The sequence below is a fragment of the Pleurodeles waltl genome, chromosome 2_2, assembly GCF_031143425.1.
Source record: "Pleurodeles waltl isolate 20211129_DDA chromosome 2_2, aPleWal1.hap1.20221129, whole genome shotgun sequence".
Lineage (NCBI taxonomy): Eukaryota > Metazoa > Chordata > Amphibia > Caudata > Salamandridae > Pleurodeles > Pleurodeles waltl.
In genome coordinates this window covers 308,203,690-308,229,295 of record NC_090439.1, presented here as the reverse complement: position 1 = coordinate 308,229,295, position 25,606 = coordinate 308,203,690, and the positions used below count along the sequence as shown (strand labels likewise).

At 43.0% G+C, this 25,606-nt stretch overlaps 1 protein-coding gene across 2 annotated transcripts in view; it reads left to right on the top strand.

The window, feature by feature from the left end:
• The window catches only part of RPRD1A (regulation of nuclear pre-mRNA domain containing 1A), a 362,888-nt gene that overhangs the window by 152,813 nt on the left and 184,469 nt on the right, over window positions 1-25,606 (top strand). The window contains exon 7 of one of the 2 annotated variants that reach the window (XM_069219774.1): window positions 4,908-5,323. The exons of the other annotated variant lie outside the window; for it this stretch is intronic. Within the exon in view, the coding sequence (XP_069075875.1) occupies window positions 4,908-4,985 (78 nt within the window). The 3' untranslated portion in view covers window positions 4,986-5,323. Of the gene's footprint in view, window positions 1-4,907; window positions 5,324-25,606 lie in introns of those variants that run through there. 2 annotated transcript variants of the gene reach the window in all.

Genomic DNA, 25,606 nt, shown 5'->3' with positions numbered 1-25,606 from the left:
TGCAGGAAGTTTGATGCTGCTGGTAAGAGGGTAGCTACACAGGCAGCTAACAAATGGTGCATTGCCAATTCACAAGCCCTACTAGCGAGATACGACATTGCACACTGGGACGAAATGCAGGAATTCCTACAACACCTGCCAAAAGAACATCAAAAAAGGGCTCAACAAATTGTTGAATAAGGTCTAGTAATAAGCAACGACCAAATAAGATATGCCCGTGATGCTGCAGATATAGCAGCTAGACGCGTAAACAATGCCATAACCATACATAGGCATGCATGGTTAAGATCTTCCTGTTTCGAACCAGAAATCCAACAAGCAGTGCTCAATATGCCATTCGACAAAAAACGCCTATTTGGTCCTGAGGTTGACACAACAATTGAAAAGCTCAGGAAAGATTCTGTCAACGCAGTGGCTATGGGAGCACTATACACTACTCCTTTATAGAGGCTCCTTTCGTTAACAACATTTTAGAGGTTTCAAGCCCCAATATGCAGAAGCTTCCACCTCACAACCTAAAAAAGCCAACAGCAATACCGAAGAGGAGCATTTAGAGGCTCTTATAGAGGCCAACACTTCAGAGGCAGATTTCAAGCCTCAGGGTGTCACCACTCCATCAAAACAGTGACTTCCTCAGTATACCACAACCCAACACATCTCCTGTGGGGGGCAGACTGCAGGAATTCCACTCCTAATGACAAAATATCACCACAGACCAATGGGTACCTTCAAATATCCCAATGGTTACTGCCTAGAACTCAATTCTACTCTTCCAAACGTTCCCCCTCGTTATCACAGGTTGTCCCCAAAACACAACATTTTGTTACAACAAGAAATACAATCGCTACTAAAAGAAGCAATAGAATTGGTTCCAAAATCTCAACACGGAACAGGGGTATATTCACTATACTTACTCATTCCCAAAGAGGATGGCACTCTCAGACCCATTCTAGATCTCAGACCACTAAATCTATATATCCTGTCAGAATACTTTCACATGGTAACTCTGCAGGACGTCGTTCCACTACTACAAAAACAAGATTACATGACTGCATTAGATCTCAAAGATGCAAATTTTCATATCCCCATACATCCAGGTCATCGAAAATACCTAAGGTTTGTGATAGCGGCAAACCACTACCAATTCAAAGTTCTTCCATTCGGCATAACAGCTCCAAGGGTTTTCACAAAATGTCTAGCGGTAGTAGCAGCTTACCTAAGAAGACAACACATGCATGTCTTTCCTTATCTAGACGACTGGCTAATAAAATCAAGCAATATTATACAAGGTCTGCAACACACTCAATACACAATAGAAACCCTACAAACATTAGGGTTCACAATCAATTACCAAAAATCTCATCTTCAACCAGCACAGGTTCAACCTTACCTAGGTGCTTTTCTTAATACCCAAAAAGCCGTAGCCTATCCAAATACACAAAGGATACAAGCTTTTCAAAAACTCATACCACAAATACAGCCAAATCAACATTACACTGTAAGGTTTATCATGAAACTATTGGGAATGATGGCATCATGCATAGCAATAGCACTGCATGCAAGATTAAACATGAGAACATTACAACAGCGCCTCACACAGCAATGGTCTCAAGCACAGGATCAATTGCAGGATCTGGTGGTGTTAGACCGCCAAACGCTCAAGTCTCTACAATGGTGGAATCTCAATTTAATAAAGGGGCGGTCATTTCAGGACCCTGTGCCTCAGACCACAATAACAGATGTGTCAGTGATAGGTTGGGGAGCTCACCTCAACAACCTTACCATACAAGGGGGATGGAATTCAATACAATGGACTTATCACAAACCATTTACAGTTGTTAGCTGTATTCCTTGCCCTAAAAGCTTTTGAACCCCTTCTCAAGCACAAAACTGTCTTGATAAAAACAGACAATATGACAACAATGTATTATCTGAAGAAACAAGGGGGGGGACACATTCATCTCAACTGTCCCTTCTATCCCAAACAATTTGGAAACGGGCAAATCACAATCACATTTACTTGCTAGCAGAATACATCCCAGGGATACACAATCAGCTTGCGGACCAGCTAAGCAGGACACAGCAACAGATACATGAATGGGTGATTCACTTTCCCGTACTTCAACAGTACTTTCAAATGTGAACAACACCAGAAATAGACCTATTCGCAACAAGCGGATAAACGAAAAGCCAAAATGTGCATCCAGGCACCCACACCCTCTGTCAAAGGGCAATGCTGTATGGATCAACTGGTCTGGGATATTTGCTTACGCTTTTCCCTCTCTCCCGCTAATACCATTTCTGGTCAATAAACTGTCACTCCTTTCTCACCATGATCCTCGTAGCACCCACGTGGGCACGGCAACATTGGTACACAACACTCCTAGAGCAGTCAGTAGTACCTCATTGCAAACTTCAAAACAGACCAGATTTGTTAACACAAAAGTCAAATCCGACATCCCAATCCCAGTGTTCTCAACTTAGCAATTTGGCTCCTGAAGTCATAGAATTTGGATACTTACAACCTCCATTAGAATGTATGGAAGTTCTGAAACAAGCATGCAAACCTTCAACTAGACAATGTTATGCTAATAAGAGGAAACATTTTGTTTACTACTGTCAACCTAAAAATATAGATCCACTTAAAGCAGAGGTCTTCAAACTGGGGGGTGGGCCCCCCTAGGGAGACCTCAAGTAATCCCGGGTGGGGGGGGCGGGGGGACCAGACTCTGGCCAAAAGAGGCATTATACAGCTAACAGGCCTTTTGTTTTACACAGAAGCATGTTATTGCATTTTTTTTTAAAAGGTAACAGTACTTAACTGCAGTGTATAAATAGGTCTAGATCTTTTGCCATAATTATTAAATAATTGTGAAAAATTCTGAGGGGGGGGAGCAATGATATTTATTTTTCACCTGGGGGCGGAGGGGCGTGGCGGCATTAAAACGTTTGAAGACCACGGACTTAAAGCTTCAGTACAAGATATTGTATGCTACCTACTTCATTTACAAAAAGCAAATTTAGCTTTCTCCTCTATTAAAATTAATCTCTCTGCCATATCAGCATACTTACAAACTATACAACTTACCTCACTCTTTAGAGTTCCTGTTACATAAGCCTTCATGGAAGGATTAAAATGTAGTATTCCACCAAGAACCCCACCAGTTCCTACTTGGAACCTAAATATTGTACTCACAAGACTAATGAGACCATCGTTTGAGCCCATGCATTTGTGTGATATTCAATTTCTAACTTGGAAAGTTGCTTTCTTAGTAGCAATTACTTCATTAAGAAGAGTCAGTGAAATGCAAGCATTCACTCTGGAGGAACCTTTTTTCCAAGTACACAAACATAAAGTAGTACTTAGGACTACTCCAAACCCTTAGTCATTTACTAATATTACTGTGTAGATGTATTTTCAAAACCGGCCAATGTTGGCCAAGCTGTACTTAAAACTTTATTTCAAACAACTTCAACTCCTACTGGCTAGCCACCGCTGTTTGGGAGAAGGACTGCTTTTTAGTCTATGCATAGCATGTATATCTGCAGCTACACATGCCACCGAGTGGAAAATGTCACTTTCCCAGTGTACATCTATTCGTGGCACGTAGTGCTGCAGATTCACATGCACCCTCCCTCCTCCCCAGAAGCCTGTAGTCGTTGCAGTATTTATTTGTGTGTATATATATATATATATATATACATGTTGTTTACATTTACATGGCCTTCCTATCTACTTACTACATTTACTTGTACATTTATATTCTTTCACTCTTACTCCTTCCTACACCCTTCTGTGGGAAAACAATCTAACAAAGTAGTCGATGCCCATGCGCACTATCACCCAATGGAGGAGTCCTTCGATTTCGTGACTCAAAAAAAAGACTTCTTCGAAGAAAGACAACTTGTAACACTCAGACTCCAACACTAGATGCCGGAACCTATGCATAGCATGTGAATCTTCAGCACTACATGCCACGAACAGCTGTACACTGGGTAAGTGATATAAGTGTACTTACTTCCAGTTGGGGGACTGCCTATAAGTAATCTAGTTCAGTGCTACTGTAATAAAGTACTTTTATTTTTGTAACACTGTTTCTTTCATGTGTGATAAGTTAAGTTACTGTGTGACTGCTGTGGTATTGCAAGTGACTTACACTCCTCCTAGATAAGTCTTAGCTGCTCATCACAGCTACCATTAGAGAGCATTGGCTTCCTAGACACTGTTTCACGAACTAATAGTGGATTGCCTAGACCTGATATAAGGTGCAAACACCTTAAGTGTTCACCACACACCAAGCCATCTTCCTACAGTCCTAGCATATTTATAACATCTTATACCTGTATTTAAAACCTATAATGACATTAAGTGAGAAGTAAAGTTTACCAGCCCTGAATGCAGCCTCACCGTAGTATAAATGGCAAACCTAGCCGTTAGTTTATTGTGGGTAACCACCAAGTACTTGGGCGGGGTAAGAGGTCGTCTGCTAATTATTTTAATATTGTTCTCAACTCACAGTAGCAAAACCTTTAGGAGCAAGCATCGACTTTGACACCTTGGGAAGAATAGGTAGGCACTTGCACTGAGCACGACTAAAAGCCTTTCTAATTTCAAGTGAGCAGTCCGTTCAATTGCGTAATTGGGCCAACTCTCAATTATATAGTCTTTAAAGGCTCCTGAGATGCAGTAAAATCCTCCCCAACCCAAGATGTGTATGATCAAGATCTGTCTTACTTATAACTTGCAAAATGCAGAATATAGTTTACCCAAACCCAGAATGCCAGATGTTGTAACTACTACTCGTGAGGCTCCATCCTGAAAGGTTAGAGCATTGAATGCTTTATACTCTCTCACTCTGTCAGCCTGCTTTCCACTAAACTTAAAACAATACCATCTCTTCTACTAGGTCAGTGGTTCCCAACCTGTGGTCCAGGGACCCCATGGGGGTCCACGAAGCCTCCTGAGGGGGTCCGCGACGGCTTAGAAAATTTAATAATATTAACAGAAAAATAAAGTGTATATAATAAAGTGGCTACATGTACAACTGAAAATTGTAAAATGTACTGTAAATATCAAGAAATTTGAAATTGGCAGCTAAAAATTAAATTGGTGTCCTCAGATTAATACGTGGGAGCAGTGCTTGTGCATCAAACTAAATATATATTGGACAATGTATGGCTTTCATTGAATTTAGAAAAGTTCCAACCTTCCTATTAATTTTTAAATGTCTTCTATTTCTATTTGTAAATTAAAAAAATTGTTAGCATTTTTGTGTGTTTGATGAATAGTTGTTTCTTTTTTTTTTTTTCAAATCAAGTGTTTAGACCTAGGACCCTGGCTTTCAGTAATGACCCGGGCGGGGGAGGGGTCCCTGGATTCCAGTAATGATTCAGTGGGGGGACCTCAGAAGTCAAAAGTTTTGGAACCACTGTATTAGTCTTAAGGAAGGAACGTCATCATCCTCTTAGGAGACCAGAAGCAGGCTTTTATCATGGAGGCTCATAAAATAATAAAGTAATACAAAACTAAGTGCGGTGAGATGAAGAGCTGGTAATGGGTGCCACAAATGCATATATATTGAATGAAAGAGAGAAAGGTAAGCATTGAGATGAATTAGCAATTAACATTTCCTTTTGGCAGCCATGCATCACTCTATTTGATCAACTTATTCATAGCTCACTCTTGTAGCCGCCCTTCTGCAGTAGTGCTACCATGCACCACTCTGCTTACATGTTGCAAACATTAGCCTCAAGAGCACTGTTTGAATTGCTCAAGTGGTGGGGACAGCATGACGATCTGGAATGTACAACACTTCCACTGACTTGGATGCTGAATTCCAGCAACTTTTGACATCAAAAGCTTGATTACAGTCTGGAAGATTGGAACAGAAAGAACCAAGATTGCTGTAGCTGCTAGCTCTCTCCCTTCGTGCTTATCTCACTCAACTCTTAATAGTCTCTCTTCTTGTGGACGAGTTTGTCTGTGGTTTGTGCTTCTATATTCAGTTCAGCTCACTGTCATGCTCTGTGTCCACAGGCCTTACAGCTCAGCAGGGAGGAACAGAAGTTCTACATGTTTGCAAAATATCTCCTCCATGCCCCAAACCGCTGATGTTATCATAGAAGTTGGCTCCTAATACCCTTACAGAAGTCCATAGGATAAGGCACAAGTTGATTTTAGTGTGACTGCCATGCTGTTGATGTCTGCCAAATTTTGACACATCTAATGCTTAACCGCCGTTGTAATGGCCAATTTGACACCCATATCTTATCAGTTTCTAGTTTCACCTTCTGGACAAAATATCTGCTGATTTATACTTTATATAACTGGCATGGGTGTTTTTTCTGATGCCTATGGGAAAGCACTGGCAAGTCCCCTGAATACCATATGGACACGAGCTTTTAAACTGCATTATAACATTACAGATAACGAAGCAGAAGCATTTAAGAACAAGAATTGGCAATGCCATTAGGGCTGGTGTTTGCCACCATCTTTCTGTCATTGTCAGTGCTTGTTTTGTCATGATTTTGGCAAAACTTTTTGAGGAAGCTGATTGACTCTTAACCAAAAACAAAATAAAATCATTAGCTAAAAGCAAAACTTTTGTGGTCTCAAAAAACACACATTGCCATAAGAGTAAATGTGTGGATGTACTCCTTGTGAACGGGCAGAATGCTGCCACTCAGTGAAGTTAGCCAGTGGCTGAAGGGAACGTTTTCACTGTCCTGTGCCGAATGCTGTAGTGAGGGAAGGCAAATGAGTAAGACAGAGTAATAAACCAATGAATGAGGAGGGCTCTCTGAAAACCCTTTTTAAGTATATTGTACACATTTCTGATGGATACGTCTACCTGTGGACTGCTCTCCTTTTGAATACCACCAATGCACAGCATTCAACCGAAAGGTTTTGCCATAGCTCTCCACATCGACGAAGACATATTAATACCATGGGTCTGCATGCAACAGTCTGACCTCAGAGCCATAAGAAGCCCTCGTCGGGGTGCTAACATCATTCCCTTTATTTCTGTGCCTTCATTGCGTAACTGTTTTCTGGTAGCTCTGTTACATCTTAGATTTCCTTTGTTAGATTAGTTTTTCTCCTAGGTTGCAGCATTGTTGCTTGAAGAACAAACATGTCTCCACCAAGGAAGTCTGGATTTAAGCTGTGTAAGGAATACAAAGGTCAGAGGTCAATTTGATGACCCTCACAACGTTTGCCTTTGGTGTTTGAGTTCTGACCAAGGGGTAGAGACGTGCTTGAGTCAAAAATGATCCCCAAGGCGTCGAGAGGGAGGTGAAGCTGTTCATGGCTATGCAAAGCAGGAAAAGAGAGGTAGTTGGAAGTCTTGCTAGTTCTCAGTCGCCACAGGCCCAATTTTTAAAGTCCGGGGGGGGGGGGGGGGAGCACAATAAGAAGCTGCGTCACTCTTCTTGACATCATTCTTTGAGAGGTGAAACTCTCTGAAGTTGGGGTCTCTGAAGCAAAGGAGAGAAAATAGATGTGAGGTGTCTTATTCTCCAATGCCCACTCCGTCTCCTATGAGTCAGGCTCCATTCCCGACTTCGTTTGGATGTCCTGATCTGGAGCCTGAAGTAGTCTATGCCTCCTTCGGTGCCTACTGTTCCAAGACAGGAGCAGCAAGATCTTTGGCCTTCAAACACTACCCAAGGACTACAGACTGTTTCAGAGGTTCTGAGGTTTTGGAAGGTCTTTTACCTTTTAAGGAAGACAATATCAGCAGCAATCTAATCCCCTCTATAGGTGTTAGAAAGCAGGGCCATGGAAGACAGCATGGAGCCACCCATCAGCCTTCCTCTTCCACCCCAGCCAATGTTAATCATGATATTTCCTGATTCCCAAAAGGACAGTCATTTGCGCCTGATCCTAGACCTCAGGGTCTTGAATTGGTTCCACAAGCATGAAAAAATGTTAAATGCTGACCCTAGCACAGGTGCTTCTTGCGTTGGTCAAGGAAGACTGGATGGTCTCGATTGATTTGCAGGATGTGTAGTTTCACATTTCCGCTCTGCAGTTGCACAGGAATTATCTCTGCTTCATAGTGGGGTCTCAACATTACCAGTTTGTGGTCCTTCTGTTTGTTCTTACTTCCTCACCTCGAGTCTTCAAGGAGTAGATGCCAGTGGTCTCAGCACATTTCAGGAAGTGGGAAATACCAGTATTCCTTTAGCTGGACGATTGGCTGCTCAAAGCCAAGTTTCCAGAGTTGGTGTTGCATCACTTGCAATTGACAACTCAGTTGTTGTACATGTAGGAGGCTGGCCTGGCTTATAGTGATGGTACTTACACCTTGTGCCAGGTCCAGTTATCCCTTATTAGTAGATTAGTAGTATTCTAGCAGCTTAGGCTGATAGAGGTAGCAATAGCAAAGCAGCTTAGGCTGAACTAGGAGACATGCAAAACTCCTACTATACCACTTATATCATATAGCACTATATCATAAGAATCACAATACTCGGTTACTAAAAATAAAGGTACTTTATTTTAGTGACAATGTACCAAAAATATCTCGGAGGATATACTCCCTTAGGAGGTAAGTAAAATACACAAAATATACACACAAACCGAAGTCAGGTAAGTAAACAGTTAGAAAAGTAGTGCAAACACTGTAGAATACAATAGGATGCAATAGGCCTAGGGGCGACACAAACCATATAAGAAAGTGGAAGGCGATCCACTTTTGGACCCCAGGCCTAGTGTAGTGTGTAGAGGGTCGCTGGGAGTGTAAGAAAACACTAAGGGTGTCCAGGATACCCCACCCTAAGACCCTGAAAAGTATGAGTAAAGTGACCCTACTGCCCCAGAAACACACTAAAGTCGTATTACGAGATTCTGCAAAGACCACTACTGACTGCAAAGCACTGAAGACGGATTCCTGGACCTGGGGACCTGCAAAGGAAGGGGACCAAGTCCAAGAGTCACGAAAGTGTCGGGGGGCAGGAGCCCACTAAACCCGGATAAAGGTGCAAAATGGCTGCCTCCGGGTGGAAGAAGCTGAAGATTCTGCAACAACGGAAGATGCCATGAACTTCTCCTTGGCACAGAAGATGTCCCACGGAATGCTGGAGGAAGCAGAGTTGTTTCCACGCAGAAAGACCGCAAACAAGCCTTGCTAGCTGCAAAGGTCGCAGTTGAAGAAAATGGGTGTTGCCCGGGCCCAGGAAGGACCAGGAGGTCGCCCCGTGGAGGAGGAGACCGAGGGGGTGCTCAACAACACAGAGAGCCCACGTAGAAGAAGGCAGCACCCGCAGAAGTACTTGAACACGGGTTAAAAAAAACAGAGCATGGTGGCCGTCTCAACACTACAAAGGAGGGTCCCACGAAGCAATGCAGGACGGAGTGCTGGGGACCTGGGCTGTGCTGTGCACGAAGGATTCCTTGCAAAAGTGCACAGAAGCCCTAGCAGCTGCAGTTCACGCAGTACACAGGATTACTGTCTAGCGTGGGAAGGCAAGGACTTACCTCCACCAAATTTGGACAGATGGGCTGTTGGGTCACTTAGATCCAGCTCCTGTGTTCCAGGGACCACGCTTGTCACGATGAGAGGGGACCCAGAGGATTGGTAAAGCTGATGTTTGGTACCTGCGTTAGCAGGGGGAAGATTCCGTCGACCCACGCAAGATTTCTTCTTGGCTTCCAGTGCAGGGTGAAGGCAGACAGCCCCCAGAGCATGCACCACCAGGAAACAGTTGAGAAAGCCTCCAGGATTAGGCGCTACAATGTCGCTGATAGTCTTCTTGCAACTTTGTTGCAGTTTTGCAGGCGTCCTGGAGCAGTCAGCGGTCGATCCTTGGCAGAAGTCAAAGAGGGAGATGCAGAGGAACTCTGGTGAGCTCTTGCATTAGTTATCTGACGAGAAACCCACAGGAGAGACCCTAAATAGACCTCTGAGGAGGATTGGCCACCTAGTCAGGTAAGCACCTATCAGGAGGGGTCTCTGACGTCACCTGCTGGCACTGGCCACTCAGAGGCCTCCATTGTGCCCTCACACCTCTGCATTCAAGATGGCAGAGGTCTGGGACACACTGGAGGAGCTCTGGGCACCACCCCTGGGGTGGTGATGGACAGGAGAGTGGTCAGTCCCCTTTCCTTTGTCCAGTTTTGTGCCAGAGCAGGGGCTGGGGGATCCCTGAACCTGTGTAGATTGGTTTATGCAAGGAGGGCACCATCTGTGCCCTTCAAAGCATTTCCAGAGGCCAGGAGAGGCTACTCCTCTCAGGCCCTTAACACCTATTTCCAAAGGGAGAGGGTGTAACACCCTCTCTCAGAGGAAATCCTTTGTTCTGCCTTCCTGGGACTGGGTTGCCCAGACCCCAGGAGGGCAGTGAAAACCCCAGAGAGCTGGTTTGGCAGTACCCGGGGTCCATGCTCGAGCCCCAGGGATGCATGTAATTGGCACTCCAATACCAGATTTGTCATAGGGGGGACTATTCCATGATTTTATACATGTTACATGGCCATATTCGGAGTTACCATTGTGAAGCTACATTTAGGTATTGACCTATATGTAGTGCACGCGTGTAATGGTGTCCCCGCACTCACAAAGTCTGAGGAAATTGCCCTGGACTATGTGGGGGCACCTTGGCTAGTGCCAGGGTGCACTCCCACTTAGTAACTTTGCACCTAACCCTCCCCAAGTGAGGGTTGGACATATAGGTGACTTATAAGTTACTTAATTGCAGTGTAAAATGGCTGTGAAATAACGTGGACGTTATTTCACTCAGGCTGCAGTGGCAGTCCTGTGTAAGAATTGTCTGAGCTCCCTATGGGTGGAAAAAGAAATGCTGCAGCCCATAGGGATCTCCTGGAACCTCAATACCCTGGGTACCTAGGTACCATATACTAGGGAATTATAAGGGTGTTCCATTGTGCCAATTAGAATTGGTAAAAATGGTCACTAGCCTGCAGTGACAATTTTAAAGCAGAGAGAGCATAAGCACTGATGTTCTGGTTAGCGGAGCCTCAGTGACACAGTTAGGCACTACACAGGGCTACATACAGGCCACAGACTATGAGCACTGGGGTCCTGGCTAGCAGGGTCCCAGTGAGACATATAAAACACAGTGACAAATAGGGTTCCCACTATGAGCACTGGGGTCCTGGCTATCAGGATCCCAGTGAGACAGTAAAAACACCCTGGCATATAGTCACAAACAGGCCAAAAGTGGGGGTAACAAGGCTAGAAAGAGGTTACCTTCCTACAGTACAGCTTGGGCTTTTTCATCAAAGTGCTCAAATCTCACCTACAGCTCTTGGCCCACCTTGTTTGTGGGGGCAGTACTGGACACTAGAGTGTATTGTGCCTATGCTCCTCTTCAGAGGATTCAGGACGATCAGGATATGATTTGGATTTTTCAGAATGTAGCAAGGGTTCCGGTCCTGAAGGTCTTGTGCCTGCTCGGTCTGCTTGGTTCATGGATTCTGTTGGTCACCCATGCACGTTGACACATGATGGCTCTCCAGTGGTACAGTAGTTTCAACACAAAGGTGATCTCAGGGAGTCCGTAATAATCTCCAGAGAGACTTCAGCAGTGGGTGTGGACAGAAAACAAACTCACAGGAAGACGTTTTGTCCTCCAACTGTGATCACTGATGCTTCCCCCAGATGAGCGCCCCACCTTAGAGTGGATCTGGAGATCAAAAGACTCTGGTCCCCAGAGGAACGGTTGTTGCACATCAACCTGTTGGAATTGTGGACGATAAGTTTGGCTCTCAAGGCCTTCCTTCCTTCCATTTGAGGTCCGGACAATACTACCGCAATGTGGTACATAAACGAACAGGGTGGAGTAGGGTCCTAACTTCTTTGCATAGATGCTGTACGACTCAGGCCAGGTGATTTGCTTGGATGCAAATCTGATGGACCAAAGTCCATTCCCTCTTTTTCCCCTTTGATTCATCAGGTTTTTAGGAAGATTTGCCAAGACTGGGCCCAAATCTTAGTAGTAGCCCCAGATTGGCCAATAAGAGTGTGCTACACAGACCTTCTTCACCTCTCGCTGTGCCCTCCACTCTTTGCCTCACAGGGAAGACCTTGCAGCTGCAGGGACAGATTCTACACTCCTACCTTCAGAGCCTGTCACTTTTAAGACAGCTTTCCTGGTGGTGATAATGTCTGCTAGGCGAGTCAGTGAATTTCAGGCCCTTAATGTTAAGCCTCCTTTCATCACTTTCTATGCAGATAATTTGTTAAGAACCAGGGCTGCTCTCCTGCCCTTCCACTTGGGCCAGTCAGTCACCCTTCCTACTTTCTATCCTTCTCCCTAAGGAAGATTAAAGGTTTCATAGCTCGGACCCTAAAAGAGCTGTTAGCTTTTATATAGACTGGACACATGATCTCTGGCTGGACAATCAACTTTGTCAGCTATGTAGGAACAATGAAAGGAAAGACTGTACACAAGAGGACATTGAACAGATGGATCATCCTGTGCATAAAGATCTGCTTCCCCATGGCTAACCAGGAGCCATCTGATGGTATAAGAGCTCATTCCACTAGAGCAAAGTCATTTACTTCCGCTTTGGCTAGAGGTGTCACAGTAGTTGACATTTTTAATGTGGCAACTTGGGCCTGCCCCCATACTTTCGGGAAGGACTATTGCTTACTCTGAGGTGAGGACGGATGGGCACTTTCCCTGTTTTGTCTTGCAAGATTTTTTGGTATAGGTAGAAAAGTATCCACCTAAAAGTGGGATTGCTTGGGGATATTACTCAAAGGGTGAGGAATCCACAGGTAAATGTATCCATCATAAGAACAAGTTACTTACCTTTGGTAACGCTATTTCTGTTGGATACATTATCTACCCATGGATTCCTCACTGACCCACCTGCCTTCCTGTTGCGTGTCTGAATATACCAAGACAATTTTTTGTATGTTGTATATGTATTTTTCATTTCATATACGTGATGTGTATATATGTAGATCTTTGATTTAAGTTTACAAAATGATGATGTACTTGTAATGTTGGTTTCACCCTGAAGGCACGAAAAAAGTGGGTGGAAACTGATGTCAGCATGCCGACGAGGGCTTCTTAATGCTCCACTGACATCAGACAGTCGCATGCGGAGTTGTGGCATTATGACATCCTCGTTGATGTGGAGAGCTATGGAGAAAAGTTTCCGTCGAGTGCTGCATATTGGGAATATTCAAAAGGTGAGGAATCCTCGGGTAGATCCTGTATCCACCAGAAAAAGTGTTTCCAACGGTAAGTAACTTTTAGGAAAATCAATCGGTCTTTGCTAACACCAGACCTAAAAAACATTATTAGTGGTGGTGTGATCGTTGTAAGGTTATTAACATCACTTAGCTAACCTATGTGCATTTAATTGTCCAATACCTCCGTTATTGTTTTCCTTCATGTTTATGGTTCTGTTGCACGGATATGACAATTTTGTCACAATTACAACAAAGTGCCGGGCTGGAGAGAGCCCACTGCACATGTGTTTGGCTGGCCTGAGACGGCCGACCAAACACACATGCACTCTGAGGGAAGTGCATAGAGCACTTCCCTCGTCCCTGTCATTTCCAATGCCCCGTCCCTTTAACAATGAAAGAATAATAAACTTAGTCCAATTTGCCCCTGCATGTTCCTAACGTACCTAAGCCAGCCCAGGGCTACACCAAGTATCTGCAAAGTTTGTAACGCCCTCGAGTTCCGATGTATAAAGAGAAGCAATCTGGGCTTGAACTTTGTATATGTTCCTGTTACTTCCACAGTGCCACTTCTGCCTCCCCCTCACCAGGTGCCCTCATTTCCCTGCTGTTTGTTTAGTGGTCAGGCTGTACAGTCTGGGGCCCATTTTGCCCATTTGATGCTAGCAGGTATTAGCCTACCAACCCCTCTAGAGAATTCTGGTGAGGAAACCACACCATCATGGTTTGATAGAAAGGAGCTGGGTGCTCCCTTTTCCCCGTGATTGCTTTGGTCTCTTCCCAAGTCCTCAAACGCTTAAAAATATTCCCTTCAGTAGCCCATAAGCTGAAAGGCACACCGTAGACGTAACCGTCTCCCAGGCTGAACGTTCTCATGCCTAAGTATAGCACTTATCCACACTGCAGCACTTTTTAAACATCTTCCGAGATTGCCGAAATCACGTTAGGCATACTTCTTGTTAAATGACGGGTGCTTAACCAGTTTCACTGGTAAAGGCTATTTGTCGCCTTTACTTCAGAAGCTCCAGGTCTTTACGTTTATATCATTAGGCATCTCTCACCGGGACTGTGATGCATCAAGGAAAAGAGCAAAGAAATGCAGTGATTTAGAGCAGTGGTTCCCAGCCTGTGGTCTGGGGGGTCCGCGAAGCCTTTGCGGGGGGTCCGCGACTGCTTAGAAAATTAAATAATATCAACGGATTAGGTCCACAGCTTTTAGTAATGACTGAGCGGGGGGGGTCCCCTGGATTCCTATAATGATTCGGTGGGGGGTCCCTGGGTTCCAGTAATGATAAAGTGGGGGTCCACAGAAGTCAAAAGGTTGGAAAACACTGATCTAGAGAACACCCCATGTGAAACAGTGTGGCTCACACTTTGCGTACACAAACCCCCATTTTTTATTTTTTTTTCAAAGTTACACAATTGTGCAAGTAACTTATTCCCCCCCCCCCCCCCACCCCCACCACCACCACCACCACCACCACCAATGATTTCTGGTGCCAGGGGTCTTGTCATACTGCCACATGGCAGACAAGACTCGTGTTGCATAATATGACCCAATTGTAATGTGTAGACTAGTTCGGCAATCCGGGATAGTATGATTAGCTAGATTTATCTACTGTTTGTACTTAGTAGGAATGAGATGTAGGTCATATATAGATTATGTCAAGCCATAGAACCGTAGGAAGATGTACCATTTTTTTAACATCACTTTATGCAAGCGATGAAGAAGAGGTCTTCTGTCACTCGCAGGGTGCAATTGTTTTCGTATGCTGTCCATGCCAAAATCGAAAGAAGGAAAAAATGCAGATGCTAGTCTGTGATCTCGATGTTTGTTCAGCAGAGGCAGTAAAGGAGTAGCTGAAGACTGCTCGAAATAATTAGGCATTGCTCAGCATCCTCTCTGTGCTATCCTCTGGCTGGTTGGTGTTTACCTTAATGTGTTTTTGTGATCATAAACACACCCTACTCTCCCTAATCGCTTTTTCGGAGGGATGTACTGGTTTGATTAGTGTATTTTTTTTTTTTCCTCTTCTTGATTAATACCTAGAAGACGTTTTCCTAACCTCTTCAGCGGTTTTTACATGGTGTAGGGAATACATTTATAACTATATGCAAGTAGGACTAACTTGTGACGTTTGCACTGGTCGTATCATGTAACAAGCAATTTGTTACTCCATTGGATGCTAGCTGTTGACCATGTCCTACAAATTAATTAAAAATGTGAAATAAAAAAGTAAAACATACAAGTTAACTTTATATGTGTGTGCTTTGCAAATTTGACAACTTGGGGAAGGTCCATTTCTGTCTTGTAATAGATATTGATATTTTTTCTTCAAATTTTGTGGGACCAAAAAATCTCTAGTATCAATGTCTTAGAAAGGTTGTCAGCCTAGATCTCCCTAGACTAGTAACTAACCATAAGCAAGTTTGTTTTTTTAAAGTTCTTAAATGCAAATACAAAACATCGTCTCAAAACCAAATGACATTGGTGCTGGTTTCCTGTGATGCATACGGGTGTAGTATTTACTCTGAGAAACGTGGAAATATGGGATTAATTGTTAGCTGTGGGCTGCGTTTGTGTTTTTACTTAATCTTCAGAAAAACAGAAGAGAACCTGCCTTTATGCAGTATGCTTAGAGTAAGAATGTGACCGAGTTGCCTATTGATACGAGTGTCTTTCTCTTCAGTATCCACTTTTTCTGTACCATTTATTTTTTACAAGGAGTGGCATAGTATTGTAGAATGTTGTGCCATTAGTTTTTAGATTCAGTTTATTTTTTTGATTGTCCACATCTAGACATGAGCATTTTAGTAAAGCTGGTCTTGCATTATGGCTAGGGAAACCGTTTTTTTTTTTTAAAGCAGTTAATATTGTTGCTTTTATTCCCTTAGCTGTAATTCTCTCTGGACTAATTAAACTAAAATGCGTGTGTTGTGGTTGCAGGTTTAGCTATTCTCTTTGCTGTGATTGAACTGAGTGTGCCTTGGTGATAAGGACGCATTCATGATATTGCTTTGCGTTGGTGAGTGTGGAGGGGAAAGATCATTCCGTATTGGCTTTCGACTTTCATGAGAATGCTTAGGTAGGTGTTGGGGGCACCATTGTAGAATATGTATTCCCAAAACGACCCTATAGTTTTACATAGCATAAAGGTTATTGAGTTGTTGGAGGCTTGTACATATGTTGCTTTTCTTGGTATTGCTTCTGAGTCTTTTTTGTGGTATATTTAACATTTATTACATAATGAAAAGCACGGGTGAGGTTAAACTCAATGATTGTGTACCACACAATTTAAACTGAGTAAACTAGATTGTGGAGCTGATGGGGTAGGGACCAATTAAACAATGTACAGATATGATTGCAAATGTGCCCTGCAGATTGACTGATGCAGGTAATAAGCACCATTTTTTCTTTACCTACCTACATCTTGCTCCAATCCCTTTTCAGCAAGGCCATTTTGAGAAACGTGAACTGACCCGGAGCTGACGCAAAACTGTATAGTTTTTCAGCACCCCCATTGGTTCCTACTCTTTACACCAGCTAATTCCAGGCATACACAAACTAAACAAAAGTTGTTCGGCCTCTATGGGAGTAAAGATACTTCTGAGAATGTTGTCATCGGTGTGTATGTGCGTGTTTTATTTTTTTAATTTATTTATTGTTATTTGAAATGGTGTCGTGTGCAGGTTATTTTTGAAAGCGTGATAACAGAAAACCAGAACACGTTAGTGCTCATACTTGCATAATTGTAATGTCAAAATAAGAATACTATTAGATAACATTTGAGGTGTGAAGGGGTATGTGTAGACAGGCCCAGCTACGAACATCCGCTCTTCAGGGACGAAGGTAGTCCTGATTTAGTTTCCTCTTCAGAAGCCTTTTTATCTGGGTAAGTAGTGTTGCATACTGGACATCTACTGAAAATGTTTTTCTTTAACATCTATTGAGCTTTTGTTTCAGGAGAAGAACAAGAACATGCTCTGCTAATGATGCTGCCATCCATTAGTCCAGTCCGCCTGCTAAAAAGGAATAAATATCAACTCCAAAAGCAATCTTGGTCTTATTTGTATAAAAATGGGTGTTAAATAACATATTCTTCTTTCACAGTATCCACCTCTTCGAATGGTTTCTTCAGTTTTCTGCTATGTTTGCCTTTTTTTGTCAACGCAAAGAATTCCAGACTATATCCCCTCATTTTATGTAATGAAGCCTTGCAATTACAAGTGTTTCTGCACTTTGTTGAAAGTCAGGAATTGAAGAATAGATGACAAATCTGTCTTGCACCACAGACCAATTCTAACAGTTGATTTCTTTGTCTTATGCACTAGAGTAAATGTTGTTTTGGCATGTAATGTTTAGTGATTTTAATTTTACTGTAAGCACTTTACACCAGTCAACACAGTAAATGTTTTTTTTTTAAATTGGGGCAACTTCAACACAGAAAAGTGCCTTATGCAGTAAGTGCTCTCACACTGTGGCACTCTTACTTCCCAAATATGTCCATATGTCAAGGAGTCATGATAGTGTGGAGCTGCTTAACAGAGAATACATTATCATAAATCAGCTCGTACTTTACAATTTTATTTCCTAATCTTTAACATCAGTTCTGTTTATTCACTTAAAAATTATTGCATCATCAGGAAGTTTTTTTTAAACGAAATCGAGCTCAGTCAATAGCTAGGTGTCAATAGTTCATCAGTTTTTATTAGGCTTTATCGGTCTCGGACCTTATGAAGGGCCACCTGGACTACTTAAAAATATATAAAATAAAGAATGTTAGATCTTATAAGAATTACCATTATAATGAGTGTATTTGCCTTTTATGGCAAGAAGCTATCCTTGCTTACTTTTCTGTGCATTTGCTTAGTCTTGAGAAAGAGAAATCCAGTTAAGTCTGCATTACACTTGTTGGGCTTTTGAGCTGATGAAGTTTGACACCTCTATTGATTGGCATTATGAATAAACATAATTGTTTCTAATGAAGCTTACTGAATAATATTCGTTGTGAAAAATGGACTGATTTCTGATATTATATTCTTTTGACATGTGCTGCCTCTTACAATGACGGGTAGCAGTGTCATTGGAAGCTGCATATGGTTAGATACACCATTAGGGACACTGGCAACAGTCCTGTGGGATTGCTGTTTGTATCCACAATGGTACTGATTACTGCAAGCAATGGGATTGCGGTTCACTGTGACTTAGTTCACCTTTTTGTGATTGGTTACCAACTACCCAGAGACACAGCGTCACCGTTTGTGTGTGATCACATGAGCTGTCGGAAAGCAATGATCCTTTTCTGAGTAACAAGGTTTCAAAATGTGGCTTTGTAATTTGCAGTTGCAATTGCCATGCCCATTTCATATATTGTATATGGGGATTTTGCATTGATAAAGTCAACCAGTTTGCATGTTTGACTTGGCAAATACAAAACAGTTTTGAACAACATATTCCAAAACTTTAAAAGATCCACAAGTATTTTCCACCAGACTTGTTGACTGAGACTTTTGTTTCTAGGTCTAAAGTGGGTTTCTTGAAGCACACTGATTAATTTTAACATACACGTGCAAAAATGTACCCTTATACTTTTCGTGTTAACAAGCTTTCCAATGCAAGATCAAGATTCACTCCAGATCTCACTGAATGTTGACAAATATCTTGCGTCACACAGTATGCATCATTTAATTGACAGTATTTGTATAGCGTCAACCTAGCTCTCAGGTGCACCAAAGTACTTCCCATGGATTGGTTAAACTTTTTCCAAGGGTCTTTGAAAAGTGGATAATAAGTTAACAAAGTACATGTTGGGTATGTTTTGGTATGCAATAGTTTTGCCAAGTTGGTATTATTTTCTGAGTCAAGTTATTTAAAAAATATATATATGTTCGATGGCATGTGTAGCTGCAGATACACATGCTTTGCACATCCCGCCATCTAGTGTTGGGCTCTGAGTGTTACAAGTTGTTTTTCTTCGAAGAAGTCTTTCGAGTCACGAGATCGAGGGACTCCTGCCCTTTCGGCTCCATTGCGCATGGGCGTCGACTCCATCTTAGATTGGGTTTTTTCCGCCATCGGGTTCGGACGTGTTCCTTTTCGCTCCGTGTTTTGGTTCGGAAAGTTAGTTAGAATCTCGGAAAATTTGACGGTATTGTTTGCGTTCGGTATCGGGTTAGTTACTACAGATCGACACCGACTTTTGATGAGCTCCGGTGGCCCTTCGGGTTTTTTTTCGATCCCCCGTCGGGGCCTGGTCGGCCCGGCCACGTGTCTCTTCAAGGCTGATTGAACTGACAGCATTCCGCTTCTGCCCAAAATGTCACAACAAGTATCCGTATACAGATCAGCACCTGGTCTGTAACTTGTGTTTGTCTCCAGAACACAAAGAAGATACTTGTGAAGCCTGTTGAGCGTTTCGGTTGAGGAAGACATTAAGAGACCGAAGAGCGAGAAGACTGCAAATGCCATCGGCGCCGACAGGACAAAGGCATTTGGAGGAGGAAGAGGAAACCTTCTCCATCCAGGAGTCGGACTCGGACGAGCTCGATCCCGAAGAAACACCTAAAACCGTGAGTAAGACCACAAAAGCCCAGGGGTCGCCACCGCCAACAGGCCATGGCTTAACCCATAAAATAGGTGACGATCATCGGCACCGAAAAAGGGCACGCTTGTGTCGAAGTCATCCGACTCCGGTCGAGATACCGGCACACAGCAATCTCGATTCCGAGACAGCAGCTCCGAGCAAGTTCGGCACTGAGACAGCGGCACCGAAATGGGTCGGCACCGAGAGACCACGACGCCAAAAATAAAGAAAGTGTCGTCTGAGCCGAAAAAAGCTACCGAAAAGGTTTCCATTCCAAAACATCAAGCCTCGGAACCGAAATCAGGTTCCTACACAGAGGAACAGGGATTGTCCTCCCAAATGCAAGGACATAAGTTCGGACAAGAACTAGAATCAATGGAGCCAGACTACACTCAAAGGAGTCTCCACATTCAAAAGGACACAGGGAAGATAAGCACTCTTCCCCCAATTAATATGAAAAGAAGACTTGCCTTTCAAGAAAAGGACAAGCGGCCACAGGCAAAGGTGGTAAGACAGACAACTCCACCACCATCAATGCACACATCACCAGTAGTCACTCCACCACTGATGCAATCCCCAACGCATACTGCAATGAGTCAGGACGATCCCGACGCATGGGACCTTTTATGATGCGCCAGTATCGGATAACAGCCCAGACTGTTACCCAGCGAGACCGTCCCCACCTGAGGACAGTATATCCTACACGCAGGTGGTGTCAAGGGCAGCGGCATTTCATAATGTCACCTTGCATGCAGAACCGATTGAGGATGACTTTTTGTTTAATACACTATCCTCCAATCATAGCCAATACCAGAGCTTACCTATGCTACCTGGAATGCTAAAACACTCCAAACAGGTGTTTCAGGAGCCTGTGAAGGGCAGGGCCATAACTCCAAGGGTGGAGAAAAAGTACAAGCCACCGCCTACAGACCCTGTGTATATCACGCAGCAATTAACACCAGACTCTGTTGTAGTAGGGGCAGCTCGCAAGAGAGCAAACTCTCACACCTCGGGAGACGCACCACCTCCAGACAAGGAGAGTCGCAAATTTGACCCTGCTGGGAAAAGGATTGCAGCACAAGCAGCAAACCAATGGCGCATTGCCAACTCACAAGCACTTCTGGCAAGATATGATAGGGCTCATTGGGACGAAATGCAGCATTTCATAGAACACTTACCCAAAGAGTTCCAGAAAAGGGCACAACAAGTGGTGGAGGAAGGACAGAGTATCTCAAATAATCAGATACGGTCAGCAATGGATGCAGCAGATACAGCTGCAAGGACAGTAAATACTGCAGTAACAATAAGACACGCGTGGTTGCGTACGTCAGGATTCAAGCCGGAAATACAACAAGCCGTGCTGGATATGCCTTTTAATGGACAGCAGTTGTTTGGGCCGGAAGTGGACACTGCTATAGAAAAACTTTAAAAAGACACTGATACGGCCAAAGCCATGGGCGCACTCTACTCCCCACAGAGCAGAGGCACATTTTGCAAAACACAGTTTAGAGGGGGGTTTCGAGGACAAGCTACAGAACCCACAACCTCACAAACAAGGCCCGCTTATCAAAGTCAATATCAGCGGGGGAAGCTTTCTGGGGCAATATAAAGGGGGACAATTCCAAAAGAATAGAGGAAAGTTCCAAAGCCCTAAAACTCCTCAAAACAAACAGTGACTTCCAAGTCACAAATCCCCAACACATAACACCTGTGGGGGGGGGGACACTAAGCAATTTTTACAAACATTGGGAGGAGATAACAACAGACACTTGGGTACTGGCAATTATCCAGCATGGTTATTGCATAGAATTTCTCATATTCCCTCCAAACGTTCCACCGAAAACACACAATATGTCAAAACAACACATGGATCTTCTAGGACTAGAGGTCCAGGCATTGCTACAAAAAGGAGCAATAGAATTAGTACCAATTCAACAGAAAGGAACAGGAGTTTACTCTCTGTATTTTCTCATACCCAAAAAGGACAAAACTCTGAGACCTATATTAGATCTCAGAACATTAAATACCTACATCAAATCAGACCACTTTCACATGGTGACATTACAAGACGTAATCCCACTGCTCAAACAACAAGACTACATGACAACACTAGACCTAAAGGATGCCTATTTCCATATACCAATAAATCCTTCGCACAGACAGTACCTAAGATTCGTATTCCAAGGGGTACATTACCAATTCAAGGTGTTGCAATCCGGAATAACAACTGCGCCAAGAGTTTTTACAAAATGCCTGGCAGTAGTAGCGCATATCAGAAGGCAGCAAATACATGTGTTCCCGTACCTAGACGATTGGTTAATCAAAACCAACACACTAGAACGGTGTTTACAACACACAAAGTACGTCATACAAACCCTACACAAACTAGGTTTCTCAATCAACTACACAGTCACACCTTCAGCCGTGTCAGACACAGCAATACTTAGGGGCAACAATCGACACAGCAAAAGCGATTGCTACTCCAAGTCCACAAAGAGTACAAGCATTTCACAATGTAATACAGGTCATGTATCCAAACCAAAGAATACAAGTCAAAATAGTAATGAAACTCCTAGGCATGATGTCCTCATGCATAGCCATTGTCCCAAACGCAAGATTGCACATGCGGCCCTTACAACAGTGCCTAGCATCACAATGGTCACAGGCACAGGGTCAACTTCTAGATCTAGTGTTGATAGACCGCCAAACATACACCTCGCTTCAATGGTGGAACAATATAAATTTAAACCAAGGGCGGCCTTTTCAAGACCCAGTGCCTCAATACGTAATAACTACAGATGCCTCCATGATAGGGTGGGGAGCACACCTCAATCAACACAGCATTCAGGGACAATGGGACTCTCAGCAAAAACAGTTTCACATAAATCACTTAGAACTATTGGCAGTATTTCTAGCGTTAAAAGCATTTCAACCAATAATAAGCCACAAACATATTCTTGTCAAAACAGACAACAATGTATTACCTAAACAAACAAGGAGGAACACACTCAACACAGTTGTGTCTCCTGACACAGAAAACATGGCATTGGGCGATACACAACCACATTCGCCTAATAGCACAGTTCATTCCAGGGATTCAGAATCAATTAGCAGACAATCTCTCCCGGGATCACCAACAGATCCACAAATGGGAGATTCACCCCCAAGTACTACACACTTACTTCCAAAATTGGGGAACACCACAAATAGACCTGTTTGCAACAAAAGAAAACGCAAAATGCCAAAACTTCGCATCCAGGTACCCACAAGATCAGTCTCTGGGCAATGCGTTATGGATAAGTTGGTCAGGGATATTTGCATACGCTTTTCCCCCCTCCCACTCCTTCCATATCTAGTAAACAAGTTGAGTCAAAACAAACTCAAACTCATACTCATAGCACCAACTTGGGCAAGACAACCTTGGTACACAACACTACTAGACCTCTCAGTAGTGCCTCATATCAAACTGCCAAACAGACCAGATCTGTTAACTCAACACAATCAACAGATTAGACACCCCAATCCAGCATTGCTGAATCTAGCAGTGTGGCTCCTGAAGTCTTAGAGTTCGGACACTTAGACCTTACACAGGAATGTATGGAAGTCATAAAACAAGCTAGAAAACGAACCACTAGACATTGCTATGCAAATAAGTGGAAAAGGTTTGTTTATTATTGCCATAATAATCAAATTCAACCCTTACACGCATGTGCTAAAGACATCGTAAGCTACTTGCTACATTTGCAAAAGTCAAAACTAGCTTTTTCATCCATTAAGATACATCTTACCGCAATTTCAGCTTACCTGCAAATTACCCACTCAACTTCACTGTTTAGGATACCAGTCATAAAAGCCTTTATGGAAGGCCTAAAAAGAATTATACCACCAAGAACACCATGGAACCTCAACATTGTCTTAACACGACTCATGGGGCCACCTTTTGAGCCCATGCACTCATGTGAAATGCAATATTTAACATGGAAAGTTGCATTTCTAATTGCCATCACATCTCTAAGAAGAGTTAGTGAAATCCAAGCATTTACCATACAAGAACAATTTATTCAAATACACAAGCATAAAGTAGTTCTACGGACAAATCAAATTTTTTTACCAAAAGTTATATCACCGTTCCACTTGAATCAAACAGTAGAACTACCAGTGTTCTTCCCACAGCCAGATTCTGTAGCTGAGAGAGCACTACATACATTAGACATCAAAAGAGCGTTAATGTACTACATTGACAGAACAAAACAAATTCGGAAAACAAAACAATTATTTGTTGCTTTCCAAAAACCTCATACAGGAAATCCAATTTCCAAACAAGGCATTGCTAGATGGATAGTTAAATGCATTCAAACCTGTTATCTCAAAGCAAAAAGAGAACTGCCTATTACACCGAGGGCACACTCAACTAGAAAGAAAGGTGCTACCATGGCCTTTCTAGGAAACATTCCAATGACTGAAATATGTAAGGCAGCCACATGGTCTACGCCTCATACGTTTACCAAGCACTACTGCGTGGATGTGTTAACAGCACAACAAGCCACAGTAGGACAAGCAGTACTACGAACTTTGTTTCAAACAACTTCAACTCCTACAGGCTGAACCACCGCTTTTGGGGAGATAACTGCTTACTAGTCTATGCAAAGCATGTGTATCTGCAGCTACACATGCCATTGAACGGAAAATGTCACTTACCCAGTGTACATCTGTTCGTGGCATGAGACGCTGCAGATTCACATGCGCCCACCTGCCTCCCCGGGAGCCTGTAGCCGTTTCGACGTTGATCTTGAACATTTGTAAAATTTGTAAATATATCACTTTAAACTAAATTATGTACATACATGTTTACTCCATTGCATGGGCACTATTACTATGATACACAACTCCTACCTCACCCTCTGCGGGGAAAACAATCTAAGATGGAGTCGACGCCCATGCGCAATGGAGCCGAAAGGGGAGGAGTCCCTCGATCTCGTGACTCGAAAGACTTCTTTGAAGAAAAACAACTTGTAACACTCCGAGCCCAACACTAGATGGCGGGATGTGTAAAGCATGTGAATCTGCAGCGTCTCATGCCACGAACAGATGTACACTGGGTAAGTGACATTTTCCACATATATCAACCTTTCAGTTGTATACACATCTAGATCCTAATTACATATTTTCCCTACCCTAGCAAAGTTTATTCCGGTTCCTTTCACTTTCATATTACAAAATAAATGCTGCGTTTCTTGCCATCAAAACATATGAACAACTGCAGTTGGGCACGATTGTTACGACTGGTTCTAAAGGGGTTGCTTATGTCTTATTCTCACTCTCTCCTTTCCACCGCAGCAGGACTGAAGAGTTGCACTTCATTAGATTTCTTCTGGGGTAATACAGTTAAAATGGTCTCATGGAATAATCCATGTACCGAAAGAAATGAAATGGAACCCTAAATCTTTAAGATATAGTTTTACACACCAATCCAAGCTAATCGTGGGCAGTTCCCTTGTGCCAGAGAACACTTCATACCAGTAGAGTTTCCCTATGAACTGAATTCAGTGCCCAAAAATTACCAGGGGCGAATAAATGCCCATTCAAGATGTTGAAAGATTTGAATTTATTCAGTGACTTGGTGATTCATACCACTTTGCCACTCATAGCCTTTAAACATCCATAAATAATAATTCTTCACCTCGTCAGTAACTTAAACTTTGCAGAGTCAATCTGTAAATCGTAGACCTCATCATAGGGACATTTGTCAGGAAGACCTGAGGACTACTCTCCATCTGAGTTAGTGTCTTTGTTCAGAAAGGCAGCTTCTGCACAATCATTTGTGTTCAGTTTTCTATGATGCTTCTTTGGCCAGCT